At 37.7% G+C, this 14,628-nt stretch overlaps 1 protein-coding gene across 1 annotated transcript in view; it reads right to left on the bottom strand.

Annotated features, from left to right (window-relative positions):
- Nucleotides 1-3,252: 3,252 nt before the first annotated feature.
- Nucleotides 3,253-14,628, bottom strand: part of LOC109702005 (cytochrome P450 3A9-like) — a 32,277-nt gene continuing 20,901 nt past the window's right edge. The window contains exons 8-13 of the mRNA XM_020187447.2: nt 13,600-13,727; nt 11,927-11,993; nt 10,262-10,422; nt 8,761-8,987; nt 5,809-5,971; nt 3,253-4,171 (exon numbers count right to left, since the gene is read on the bottom strand). Coding sequence (XP_020043036.2) covers nt 4,076-4,171; nt 5,809-5,971; nt 8,761-8,987; nt 10,262-10,422; nt 11,927-11,993; nt 13,600-13,727 — 842 coding nt within the window. The 3' untranslated portion in view covers nt 3,253-4,075. The remainder of the gene's footprint in view (nt 4,172-5,808; nt 5,972-8,760; nt 8,988-10,261; nt 10,423-11,926; nt 11,994-13,599; nt 13,728-14,628) is intronic.

Genomic DNA, 14,628 nt, shown 5'->3' with positions numbered 1-14,628 from the left:
TATCAATCATAATTTAAGGAGAAATAAAAACCTTTCATAATAAACATAAACTAAAACAATATATGACCACTCAACTAGCATTCCAGGAGATATTAAAAGTAATTCTCCACACAGAAAATGAAAATAAATGCAGGTATAAAAGGATTGGAATTTTGAAATCTCAAGAGAACTGGAGACAATCATTTATAGAGTAATATAGAATCAGTTGCACACACACAAATCCCTATATGCCCAGAACAACAAAAGGCAGGAATTACCACACACCTGTCAATATTGACATGAAATGTTAACAGTGTCAATGCCCCCACTCAAAGAAATGGATTGGCAAGTGGATTCATAAGGAAGACACAAACATTTGTTGTTTACAAGGAGGCCACCTCACAAGCAGAAACAAATAGTGGGTTTGGGTGAAAGGATGGAAAAAGATTTTCCAATCAAATGGACCCTGAAAACATGCAGAAGTAGCTATACTTATATTGGATAAAGTAGATCTCAAACCTAAATGAGTCAGGAGAGACAAAGAAAGTCACTTCATACCAATAAAAGGAGCAATGCATCAAGAGGAAATAGCAATTGTTCTCAACATTGGTTTAATCCAATTTCATTAAATATATACTTCAATACCCCACTATTTCCAATAGATAGTTCATTTGAACTAAAAATCAACAAAGACATCAGAATTGAATTACACTATTGACCAAATGGAACTGACAGGCATCTAGAGAGTATTTCATCCTGAAACAGGACACTATACATTTTTTCTCAGCAGCCCATGTAACTTTCTCCAAATAGATCATATTTTATGTTACAAAGCAAGTCTTAACAAATACTATAAAATTGAAATAACTCCCTGTATACTATCTGAGCAAAACAGAATAAAAATAGAACTCAATAACCAAAAGAAACAGCAGACAAATCTGAAACACATGGAATTGCTTCATGATCAGTGGGTCATCAAAGAAATCAGGGAGGAAATTAAAAAATTCCTGGAATCTAATTTAAATGAAAAAAACAAACTACCAGAAACTATGGGATACAGCAAAGGTAGTGCTAAAGGTACTGATTATAGTCATGAATGCATATATTGAAAACACAGAGCAATCTCAAATGACCTAATATTGCATCTCAAACTCATAGAGAAACAACAAGAAGAGAAACCTCAAACCAGCAAAAGGAGAGAGATAATAAAGATAATGGTGAAATCAATGAAATAGACAAAAAATACAAAGAATCAATGAAATGAAAAGTTGGTTCCTTGACAAATTGAATAAGGTTGATAAACCCCTAGCAAACATGACTAAATGAGGAGGGAAAAGACCCAAATTAATAAAATTAGAAACCAAAGAAGGGATACCATAACAAACATCAATGAATTTGTGTTTTTGAACAATGTTGGCACAAAGTTGTGCTGGTGTATACCTCAGCTTTTGTGGTTTGAGGATTGAGACAAGACATGAAAATCTAATAAAAAGCAATAGTAAAGTTCATTAGGAAAGGAATTTAGTGTAACAGGATAAAAGTGGGGGAAATGGGGGAGCAAAACAGAGAAACATTTCCTGCTCCCCAAGCAGGAAATGTGAGTAGAGAGTCAAAATCATGCATCATCACTTAATCTCATACTTTCCTAGTTGGAATACATGTGGTCACATCTGACAATCTCTAATCAATAAGATAATGGATCTGGGTGGCTAAGATGGATGTGAAAACAGGCAGATGTCATTCAGGCCTACAGAAAACACAGGTGTGTGGCTGAATATCATGGAAATATTATGTCCTCATGTATGAAAATGGAAAAATTAAATGTCTTGAAACTATTCCAGGAATGAGGGAAATGGGGATAAAGAAGAATGATGTAGGGGGTGAATTTAACTATGATATATTGTAAGAACTTTTATAAATGTCACAAAGTACCTCCAGTATAAAAATAATAAGGTAATCATAAATAAATTAAATAAATGAAAAAAAAAAGAATTTCCCTCAGGTAGACAAGCCTTTTTCTCTGCTCATTCAAGGATCCTTGTAACTTATTCACATCTAAAAGAGGAAGACAGATGCAGTCAGCCCCTTTATGTCTCCCTATTCTTGTAACTTAGAATCTAAAAGGAGATGGAAGGGGTGCCTAGGTGATCTGGCTTTTAGTGTCTACTTTCTGGTTTCAGTGTCTAAGCCTGACTCCTTTAATATATATTGAAATAATAAAATTTCCCTGTCTCCTCATTTGTATATCCTGTTCCTCCCATCACTCATGACTAACTGCTTCCTAATGTTGGAAGTGTTAAGATTTTGGGGATTCTTGGAAGTGGACTATTTAATACACTTTCACTATGAGAGGGCAATGAGCTTTTGGAGACTAGGGCTGGAATGTTATGATTGGTGATGGGATTGCACCACCAATCCCTCATCTCAAACAGCACAGCTATCACCAAGTCTGTGCTCACAGATGGGTTTCTAGAACTGCCCCACCACCAGACCCAGATCTGTGACCCAGTGAGGTGGACTTATCTTCAGACCTGCACCATTATGCCTAGCCCTGACATGCAGAGAAGTAGGAAATTTATTGTTTATATACCCAAGCATATACACTTTTACATCTATCCTTATCTATCTATCATCGATATCTATCATCTATCTATCATCTATCTATCTATCTATCTATCTATCTATCTATCATCTATCTATGGCTATCATCTATCTTCTATCATCCCTCTCTCTTCTATTAACTCTCTTATCCTCTCTCTCTCCCCTCCTCTGCCCTCCATTCCCCTCCCTTCTCGCTCTCTCTGGAAAAGCATAAATTAACACTGCTAGATTCCACCCCAGACTTATTCCATAGGGTTCTTTCTAGTGTTCTCCCTTTCTGAATAAGTAACTCACCTCACAAACAGTGACAATCCTGACTTCCATCACTCTTGTTGAACTCACTCACCTGAGTTTTCCACACTCTACTTAGTGGTAACTTTTTTCAGGCCATGCCTCTGCAAGGCCCCATTTCCTCCCTGCATGGGCTCCACACCCAGGCAAGGCTGTGATTTCCTCATCCTATTTGATCTCTGACTTGAAGCCACCATGACTACCTTCTCCACTACAATGTGTGCCCACAACTTATATCCTATCCAATGGCCTTAAGACTAAGTGAGGGAAGGGAAGGAGAAAATAGGGAAGGGAAAGAAAGAGAAAGGAAGGCAATGGGTGGAAAGGTGAAATAAAAGAAACCAGCTGAATCCAATCAGTGCTTTCAGCATTGCTCCAGAATCAATTGACCAAGAAATAATTTTATTCAATATTCATTGTGTTAACATAGCTAGAAGGTGAGGGTGGAATACAAAGAAATATAAGAATACATGTTTTCTCTTTTCCAGAAACATCAGGGGAATGGGATAGAAACATTAAATCAAAACTAATAACATGGTAAAATACACTGTCTCAGGACAGTGTTACAAAAATATGTACTTAAAATACCAGAATTATACTATAAGTACCCCTTCCAAGCAATGAGCAAAGTCACAGTGAATTAACTGCCTATTACAATAATCAAATTGGAGTCCTGAAACAGACTGCACATGACCATTGAATGTGATGTTCACAAATTAACTCCTCATTCAGTTTTATAGATCTCCACTCCCCCACAGTGTGCATGAAAACCTTGGATCATTCTTTTGTAGAGTGGTATTTGGAATTTCTCAATAAAATACTGATTGTAGAATGCTGCAAATGAAATATTTGATATAAATTTCACTACTAGAGCCCCCACAATAATCCTTATTTTCATTAACAATTGATAAAATTGGTAATAAATGTTTATTCTCTGTTCAGAGCTCAGAAGAATTGATGGTGATAACCGGGGTAAAAAGTGATACTTCCATGAAAACCAGAGAGGCAGAGGCTTTGTGGTAGTCACTTCCTTTCTCTTACATAGTTGACAATACACTACACACACACTGAGCAAGCTCAATGAGTGTCCAGAATCTCTAATCACTAATCAAGTGCAGAAGATTAAGTTCATCTTCATTTCTGAGTTTTAATTATAAAAAATTGGTTGACTTCCTTGAAGAATGTAGCAGGAGTCTGGAGAAAATCAGGCTCCACTTATGATCCCATCCCTTGGCACAACCTTTAGAACAATGGGTTTTTCTGCTTGAAGAAGTCCTTGTGTGTTTAATTTCATAGGGATCTGCAACAGGTAAACACAATGACAAGCAATCAATGAAGTGCCACCAATCACAGAAACAATGAAGAAAAGATACAATAAGGACAGTAATGCTTTATAAGTACATGAAAAATACTTTTAACATCACCTATCTTGAATACCTTCTACTTATTTGTTAATCTCTATCAAGACTAGGTAGTGACAGCATTCATTTGTTCATTGGAAAAAATATTTTATGAGCACTTATGCTGTGAAAAAATCATGGTGGCTTGCTTATTGATATAATTTTAAGCACAAGGATGAGTTAAAAATTTAAACTAAGTTCTTAGAGATTAAGGCAACCTATTTCTGAAAAGCCATAAAAAGTTAATTTTGTATGTGTTGGATCTTTTTTTATAAATTGTTGTGCTGGGTTGGGGTACATTTACAAAAGTTCTTAAAATATATGAAATATGTCATACTTGATTTCACCCCCCTCTACCATTCTATTTGTTGGCTTTTGCAAGATAACTTTGAATAAATACTTCACCTTTTAGTTATATGAGCAGCGCTCAACCTCTAACGAATCCTGTCATCTCTTCCAACTAAACAAATTCAGTTTAATGATTAAAGAGAAATTCAGGAAGAATTTTGGTTTATTTTCTTTTTTTGTGGTACTGTCTTTTGGACTCAGAGCCTACACCTTGAGTCACTCCATCAGCCCTATTTTTTTGTGAAGAGTTTTTCAAGATAGGGTCTTGGGAACCATTAGCCCAGGCTGGCTTTGAACTGCAGTCCTCCTGATCTCTGTTTCCTGAGTAGCTAGGATTACATGTGTGAGTCACCAGCATGTAGCTCATGGTTTATTTCTTTTCTTTGCTAACATCTTTTAACAGCAAAGGATAGCAGAAATAGGGAATTTCTGAGACGATCATTAAACCCTTACTTCATATTTAGAGTCATTGTTTTAGTGGTGGTGAGTTCTCTGTTTGAATAATTTTCTCATCTTAGTACAGAGAGGGTGTAGGGAAAGACAAAGAATCTATCATGAGGTTGAGACTCTCCAGCCTAGAAAACACCTGGAGCTTGCCGAGGGTGTCTGTCTCATCCCTAAGGCTCCAGAGCCCTCCATTATCTCAGAATGAACTTCCTGACTGTACATTTACAGGAGAACTACACAGCTGCCCCACAGCCACAAATAAGGTGGAAATAATTTCTATCTGTCCTTTCTCCTAAGCAGAAAGTCTACAGACATTAAATATGTGAGTCCTGGAAATAAATCACTGTGTTCAGGGAGTTTCTTTAAGTTCTTGTAGAGGAGAGCAACACTCAACCTTCATGACGACACGATCCCTGTCCATCACGATTGCCCACAGGGCATTCTATCTCAACTTGATATAAAGCTGAATTTAAAAATTTGTTCAAATTCAAATACACTGAACATAATTGTGTCATACTTATTTGCATGACTATGGATGGTCGTTCTATTTTTAGTCTTTATAAAGCAAAAGGTGTGGCTCCAAAATCAAATGACCTTAAAATCAAATAAACGGAACAAAGAAAGATTCTTTGGCCCAAAGGATAAAGTATTAAAAGATGAATGAATGCATAATTTTCTGTAAGTAGGTCCCTTTGTTAAAAAGAACTTCCATAAAATAGATTTATTCAGAAATTATACTAACCTGTGTTTCCTTGCAAGGTTTGAAGGTGAAGTTCTGTAGGACTCTGACGAGAGCGACTTTCATGTTCATGAGAGCAAACCTCATTCCAATGCAGTTCCTGGGTCCATTTCCAAAAGGCATGAATATGTACGGATCAATGCTGTCCTTGTTCTGCTTACTGAACCTGGTGTAGCAGCAGTGGATGAGAACATGTTGGTGAAACAGGAAAATCACAAGAATTACATATTTGGGGTTCCCTGCAGACATCCATAACCAGTAGTAGACAGCATGAGTTTCTGGGCTGGTCTTTGAAATGCTGCTGTGGTTTTGCCACAGGAATTGTAAGCTACTGAATCCTTTCCTTTCTCCTGATCCTAGAGGAGATTTAAGTTTTGTTAGAGGTGATGAGTGCTATTTAAACGAAATTTATCTTTAGTAAACACTAAAACTCCATTTGTAGTGGAGATGTGTTCATACCCTGAAACACAGGAAATGAGACCAATGGAAGGAAAATATGCTCCTGCCTTAACTTACCCTTCTGTGCATCACTGAATCATTGAGGCAGCAGGAAAAATGCCTCCCACCGTTGGAAGTGTTGTTTCTCTTCTTTCCTCTCCATTTTTCCCTCTCCTTCCTCTCTTTTCTTCTTTTTATTTCCTTCCCTCCATCTTCCTTCTCCCTCCTCCTCCTCTTTGCATCTCCCTCTCCTTCTCCTTATTGTTCTTCATCCCATTCATACATCATTGAAAAGTTTGAGATAATTTACAAAGGAATATAATGTTACTCTGCTGTAATATCATCAATTTCCTTCTCTAGCTTTTTCTTTAGGGTATAAAATTCTTGGAGGCTAGACCCAAATATTACACAAATTTAAATTGCCTGTAGTAAGGGGTTTCGTCATGACCTTCTCCATAATTCTCATCATGTACTTTGATCATATTCACTCCCTCTATTGCTATATCCCATCTCCCCTCCTACTGAGTGTTTTAAGGAAAAAATGATGATGTGGGGAAAGCGAGAATGGCATTCTGGTTATGTATTTTAAAATCTTTTTGTATTGTGGAGAACATTTTGAAATATATACAGGTGATGTGTTTCACAGAAACATGAGAGTCAGGGGGTGGTTGTGGTAGAATAGGGATGATGTGGGTGGATGGTTGTTGAGGAAGGAGGTGGGGACATGGAGCTGCATTAAAGCTATTCTATAGATTTTTTTCCTATAGGTTACAATTTTATACTTGTTAAGCATTCTATATGATAGACATTTAGTAAAAGTTGGGTGATCACAGCCTGGACTAGTTTCTGATACACGGTGAACACTTACTGTCTGCTTCATAATTGAATGAATCTTATAAATACAGTGACTTGGCTCTGCTTTTACATTTGTGAGTATACAGGAAGTAGAAGAGCTGAGCTGGAAGAAACATTGAAGTCCTCTTGCCTAGAAAATTGAAGATTCTGTCAACCTGGATTTATTCTTCCTTTAATAAGTCACTATGTGTAGACTCTGTAGTACCACTAGAGACACCATGGCCAACCAGACACCATCCCTGCCCTCAGGAAATGCCTAGTAAGAGGCCAATAAAAGAGTAGATCAGAGGCCTCCTGTTGTAAAACTTCATTATCTACTTTGCTTACCAATAAAATAATGAGAAAATCTAACTATTTCTAGACCATAAATGTGGCCAAGGACCTGCAAGTTTCTAGAAGAGTTTACTCAAGACACCTTCAATTTCTTAGATGTCTAGAAAGCAGATGAGTTAGCTGTGGAAGAGTCAGGAAGTAAACTGAGTGTGAAGGAGCTGGCCCAGGACAGCAGCAGAGACAGGACCAGGAGGACCTGAGGTCTCCTCTGTCCTCAGTGAGGCTGCCTAACCATCAGAGAAGAGGCCTCCTCAGTTCTTCAGCCTGCATTTTCACAAGCACACTGGCCGAGCCAGGAAGGAATTTTTAACCAAACACAAGATGGAAACATTTCTTAATGTTGGTGATACATTTAGAGAGCCAAAAGGAAGTGCACAGAAAAACTGAGTGGAATAAAAAGCATAAGCACCTGAAATAAGGTAGCATTGAAGAAATTAGGGCAGATGCATACGGTCATCCTAAAAATATGCACATATGCACACACACACACACACACACACACACACACACACACTACCGCCTTTGCACTGTGTCTGTTGGAGGATTAGTTCCATGATCCAACCAAACAAACCCACAGATACTCAAGTGCCTTATAAGAAATGCAAGAATATCTGGAAAGGACTGAAGCTCATCCTTGAGCACACTTCAAATATTTCTAGATAGCTCATAACACTCAGTATAATGTAAATACTGTACAAATACTTATATTGTGCTATTTGGTGAGCAATGACCAAAAAGTTCTGCACATTCTCAACATTGCTGCATGTTTTTCAAAATAATTTGAACCACCACCTGTAGTTATAGATGGATGACTGCAGATATTAACATGAGATATTGAAAAACTTATACATTACTGTTACATAAAATAAGCAGCTGTTTGAAACAAAACAAAATTTTGTACATTCTATTTTGAGATTTTTTTTTGCATTTACTGAAGTTTGAATTCAGAGCCTCATACTTGCTAAGCAGGCACTTTACCACCGAAACCACTCCACTAACCTGGTACAATTCTATTTTAAGATTTACATGCACAGAAATATGTTCTTGAGGATATTTGTCACATTATTACCTAATGATTATTTTTTAGGTCTGAGTCTTAAGATGAAAATCCTTATTTCTGTTCAATTTGTGTAATTTTGAAAAAAAGTGTCATGTTTTTAACATAAAAAATTGCCAGAAATAAAAATACATTTGTGTAACTAATCGAAAAATCACAGCCATGCCTTCTACACTAAGACTTGACATAATACACTTCAAAAAAGTGTATTATGGTTAGGGTAGGTTCCCTTTCTTGGTTAGGGTAGGTTCCCTTTCCCACAGACCCTATACCTTTCAGGGCGGAACTCCTCAGGCTCTTGCCACAACTTTGGATCTCGGTGAAGAGCGTAAATTGGTGCCATCACCATAGTCCCTTTGGGAATGAACACTCCCTTGATTTCAATATCTGTCTTACAGACCCTCCCAAGTCGGCTAGCAATTGGGTATAATCGGAGCGTTTCATTCACCACCATGTCTAGATACTCCATCTGTACCAGGGAATCGTAAGTGGCAGGTGCCTGGAAAGAAAGGAAGATATTTTCATAAAGCTGAGGAGTAACTTTGAATTCAAGCAATGAAATATTTCATGTTGGTGAAGCATCTGAACATTGACAAAGCATTTTAACTACCATGTCTGTTGAACTGCTTAATGGGAAAGGGGAAGTATAAAGGCATCATGAATTTGAGAGATCTTTAGGAACAATCCCCATCCCAAGGCCTGAAATCCTCAGCATTAATATGTACTGCTTTTGCTTTCTCACTTGAGAAGATGTGACTATAGATTGTGACAATTATGCTAAACAAAGTATGCCAAAGTCATTGTCATCTTTCAACAGAGAGGTCATAAGTGCTTAGTACATAGAAAAGAGAGAAATTTGTTTCACTGAGGTGAAATAGCCTAAAATGCTACTCTTTTGAATACATAATAAGGTACAATACAATATAACATAACAAAAACTGTATAAATAATTTGAGGAGAAACTAGTCCTTTCTACACCAAACATGACGAAAGAAGGAGACTGTCATGACACATAATTTCTGTTCTAGTAAACTTTCTACAGAGGATAGGAACCCACACACTCAGCTCCATCCTTGGTTTTAGGACCATTTTCCTGGTTGTTGCTTGAGGGCTTGACAGTAAGTTCTGCAGAAAATGCTTTGTGTCTGCCTCATGGCAGACCAGTCATGCCAGTGCCAGAGTCCAGTTAGCTTCACCCCACAGAATCTCAGTTTGGGTGAGTGAAATGCCTGTCACTTGGTGTTATATTAGAGAGACCATAATGTAGAGGTTAAGAGTTTGGCATTGGAGTCAGACAACCAGGCTCCTCTCTTGGCTGCTTCACCTCTTGCTCTATGACTTGAGTGTGAGGATGTGTGGGGCACAGCTGAGTCACCTGCATGGCCCAGCCAAGGTCACCTTTGCTCAGCCCACAGCCAGACCAGAGCATACCTCCCAATGTCAACACAACTAACTCTCTAGACACTTGAGTCATATGTGCTTATACTTCCATGTCACTAGGATTTTGTGGATGTTTCCTTATTGTACTATGTTGATGACAGACGATGGATACAGTGGGGTCAATATTCTTTTACAAAGACCTTATATTTCTGTGAGAAGCATCCTATACTTATGTTTCCCCCTTCATTTTTCTTTTCAGATTCTTCTTGAAGATTTTGTGAAATAATCAATGCTTAAAACTCTGTGCAAAAATTCCCATTGGAAATTATAAGTTGTCATTCTTACTAATACTTCACCATTTCTCCCTATCCAGGTATGATGTCATTCCCTCACCTTATTGGGAAATGTCACATCAATCTCCTCCTGCAATTTCTTCTGGACATCAGGGTGAGTAGCCAATAAATATGTAACGAAGGAAAGAGCACTGCTGGTGGTCTCATAGCCAGCAAAGATAAAGATAATTGATTGGGCTATAATCTCCAGGTCAGATAGAGCTAATAGAAGAGAACACACATTTTAGATAAAGACAGTCAATACCGAACATCACAGTTTAGATTAACAAAAATCCAAATAATGGTTTCAATAGGCTACCCTACACCTGTCCATCTTGTGCTCATTCTGCCAACCTCACTAAGTCACAATTAGTTAATTTTAAAATACAATATTTCTAACATATACAGTGTTATCTGTACACTCCTTAGGTATCTGAATAACTAATTTGTGTACTTAAAAAGGAGCATTCTCCTTCAGGAAATTTTAAATTATTCTACCTAAACAGAGCTTGAAACACTTTGGAAGAGTTTGCAACACTAAGGCTTTAGTGTATGGGAAATTAAAGGATCTCTTATCTAAGCATGTTTGGAGGAACTAAGGGAAAAATATTGGGTACAAAGAAACTTGGTTCTCAAAGTATGGTTCTGGACCAGCATCCTCGGGTACTTCTTGGACATTATTAGAAAGGCATAAATTCAAACCCACAGTAGACCTATAACCAAGTCAATATATGAAATTTCATTAATCATGATGATCAATGTGCACAAAGTAGGTTGGGAAATGGGGATTAAACTTTTGAAGGCATCAGGTATTAGAAGACCTGGGGTACTGGCCTCTTGATCAGGGAATGCACTAGGACCTTTAGTAGGTAATGCCCTGAAATAATCATGGCACCTACCCAAAACATGAAATGGAATTTAAAAATAATAAGAGAGTGTTAAAGTTCTACAGCGTTCACATTGACTAATGATGACATCAGTGATGTGGTCGTGGGCAGATTAAACGATCAAACTACTTTCTCAATGAGCTTGAGCCTCATGAAGTTGAATTGAAATTTACTATAACTTTTGCATTTAGAGCTTGACCATTCAGTGTGGTAGCTACATTTCATGTATGGATATTTGAATTGAAATTAATTAAAATTCAATATAATTTAAGCTCTAGTACTTCGGTGGCACTACACAAACATTGAGTGCTCAATAGCTACATGTATCTAGGTTACCGTATTGAACCGTGAGACCAGAGATTATCTCCTGACCTGCAGAAAGACGTGTTGAACTAGATGGTTGATAAACAGACAGACACATGACTGAGTGATAAATGTACAACTAGATGTATGCATAGACATATTTGCCCTGGCAAGCTGGAATCAACCTATTGCCCTTCTCTAGAAAAATGAAATATTCATTAATTTTGCAGATGGGTGTGAAATCATTGGTAGCTTTAAATTGACCAGAGAGAGAGAGAGAGAGAGAGAGAGACAGAGACAGAGAAAGAGAGACAGACAGCTGGAGAAAGAGATTAGAGAGGGAGAGAAAGATGAGAGAGGAAGAGAGACTGAGAGAGAGGGAAAGAGAGAGAGACCCTTGGAGGCAGTATTTAGAGTGCATATCTTTCTGAAGTTTTGCAAAAATGCTTCTCTTCCTGGAAATTGATTTTGGTTTCCAGAGCAAGCTCCACCCTCTGAGCCTCCGTATCTGTAGACTGTGAAGCATCCTTGGTTACCTTTATGGGACTCTGTGTCTTTGGAATTCTGGGAGTTAATCATCAGCTGAAGGAGATCCACTCGGTGCTGGAAGAACAAAGAGACATTTCAGACAGAAGGTCACTCATAAATTCAGAAAAAGGTCAGAATGTTAAACTTCACCTGCCTTATGAGCATATGGCCCCTTTAAGTCCAAAAGTCTACCTCATATTGCCTAATTCTTCAGGGATCAAAACCATCCATTTATAGACTTTGGAAAGCAGACTGTTTACTGAGAGAAATCAGGCTATTTACAGCAGCTTTTCATCTTTGCTGTCACTGAACCTGAGTTTCTCTGGCTCTGAACACAGACTCCTGGCCAGTTAGTGACCACCTTCTCGTGTCACACCTGCTTGCTCAGGAAGAAATCCTTGACTTCCTTCTTTCTCCTGCCTTCATTCTTAATACACAATAACCCCATAGATTAAACTCCATCCATTTCCAGGGAGAATCAGCAAGTTTGCAGCAAGCATCTTGAAATATTCCACCATCCTGGGATCCTGAAACATTTTCAGTGACACCTGGGGAAAGTAGTATTGCCTCCTTGGCCTGAAGACATCCTTGTTCTGAGTGTCCAGAGAAGCCCTACAACCACCTTAGGTCATGATGAGCTGAAAATTTTCAAAATTCATTGCTCTAGCTTTAGGGAATGTATAGTACATCATTGTTATCTATAGCTACTCTACATTTACTAGAGGTATGAGAACACTTATCTGCTATCTAACTATAAGTTGGTACCCATTGAGTACCATCTCCTTCCCCCATCTCCTTCCCCTGCCTCTGGTAACCACCATTGTATCTCCACTTCTATGAGGTCATATTTTTAGATTCCACATATGAATGAGATCATACAGTTCTTTACTTTCTATGAAACGCATGTTTCACTTAACATAATGATCACCTGTCCCAATCATGCTGCCACAAAACACAGGATTTTGTTCCTTTTAGGGCTGAATAATATTCCTGTTCTATATACCACCATACACCATCAGTTGGTGGACACTTAACATTGTTGTCATTTTGTGGCAATTATGATGCAATGATATATTGAAACATCATACTGAACCCCATTACCACGAACATTTACTGTGTCAATAAAAATATTTTAAATGGCGCTGCAATGAACAGGGGAGTTCAGATCTCTCTTAACTATACTGATCTCATTTTATTTGAATATATACCCTGTAGGAAGATGGCTGGATTGTGTGATGCTATTTTTAAATTTTTGCTTGGGTTATAGTTCAGTGGTAGAATCCTTACCTAGCATGTGTGAGGCCCTGGGTCTGAGCCTCTACACTGCAAAAATGAAAATTTAAATTTTTTGAGGAATATCCACAGCATTAACCTTAATGTCTTTACTAATTCATATTCCCACCAATCACGTGCAAAGGTTCCTTTTTTGTGGGATGTGGTAAAGGTCTTATCTCCAAATATTTATACATGACATATCAAACTCTTTCTCAATGACACATCTCACATCCTCATTCCCCATCATTACATTCTTCATTCTCCACAGAGTCTATACAACCCTGTTCTCAACCTAGGGTTCTCCATCTAATTTTACAAAACACAGAAGAACAGAAATAGTATGTATATTTCCCAATTAATTATTTACCACTGAACATCCTCATGGAACCACACCACCAGATTTTACCTTTGTTTTATCCTGGAGGCGGTCTTTTTTTATCTTTTCTACAGAAGATTTAAAAAAATTTGTAGACACTTTTGGAAAGATGGAAATATTTAATGCCTCATAAAACGATGTAAGGAATGGAAACAGTACTATAGAGGAAAGAAAGAAGATAAGAAACGTTAGTGAAAATGCAATATTTACCTGGAACAATTACATTTATTCAAACACTCAGAACAGTAAAAGTCATCAGATTTTCTCTAACAGGAGCCATTCCTTCTGTGATCTTTGGGCTCCAGGCCACAGGAAGAGCAAAGGCATGACACACCCAGGGACACTGCCATAGGAGGGAGATCTTTGAGTATTTCTGCATTGTTGCAGTAGCAAAATGATTAAATTCCTGGACTTCTTATATTTTTTCAGACTGGACTAAAATCTCTTTGGCTCAACCAGGTTTTAGTCTGTGCCTGAAATTCACCGTGCTATTGAAATGAGAGCTGTAGGGCAGAAATAATACAGCTTATTTTGCCTAATCACAATGCAGAGAAGCCAGAAAAATATTAGATATTGGGAAACTCACAAATATGTGCAAACTAATCAATATACTCCTAAATAACTAATTGGATCAAAGAAGACTCGTAAACTACAATTAGAAATGATTTTGAGGTGGTAAAGTGGCTTAAGTGGTAGAGCACCTGCTTAGTGAGCTTAAGGCCCTGTGTTCAAGCTCCAGTACTGCTCAAAACAAAACAAAAAAAGAAATCATTTTGAAAGGTAAAATTGAGAACACAATATAAACAGCTTTTGAGAAGGAGAAAAGGAAGTGTAGCTGATATACTAAGCAAATGGAATTTCAAGGCAAGCAGGAGTTCCTATACTCATATCTAGCAAAGTAGAATCCCAGCCAAAATTAGTTGGAAGAGATAAAGGAAGTCACTGTCAAAAGGATCAATCATTAAGAAGACATAATGATTGTAAACATAAATTCACTGAGTTTTTGTGCACCTATTTTATGAAAGGACTGTTAGTGCAATAAAGGGATATAACACAGGA

Source organism: Castor canadensis, chromosome 6 (genome assembly GCF_047511655.1).
Source record: "Castor canadensis chromosome 6, mCasCan1.hap1v2, whole genome shotgun sequence".
In the NCBI taxonomy this organism is placed as follows: Eukaryota; Metazoa; Chordata; class Mammalia; order Rodentia; family Castoridae; genus Castor; species Castor canadensis.
Note: the sequence above shows the minus strand (reverse complement) of the source record. Positions and strands in the feature narration are given on the sequence as shown.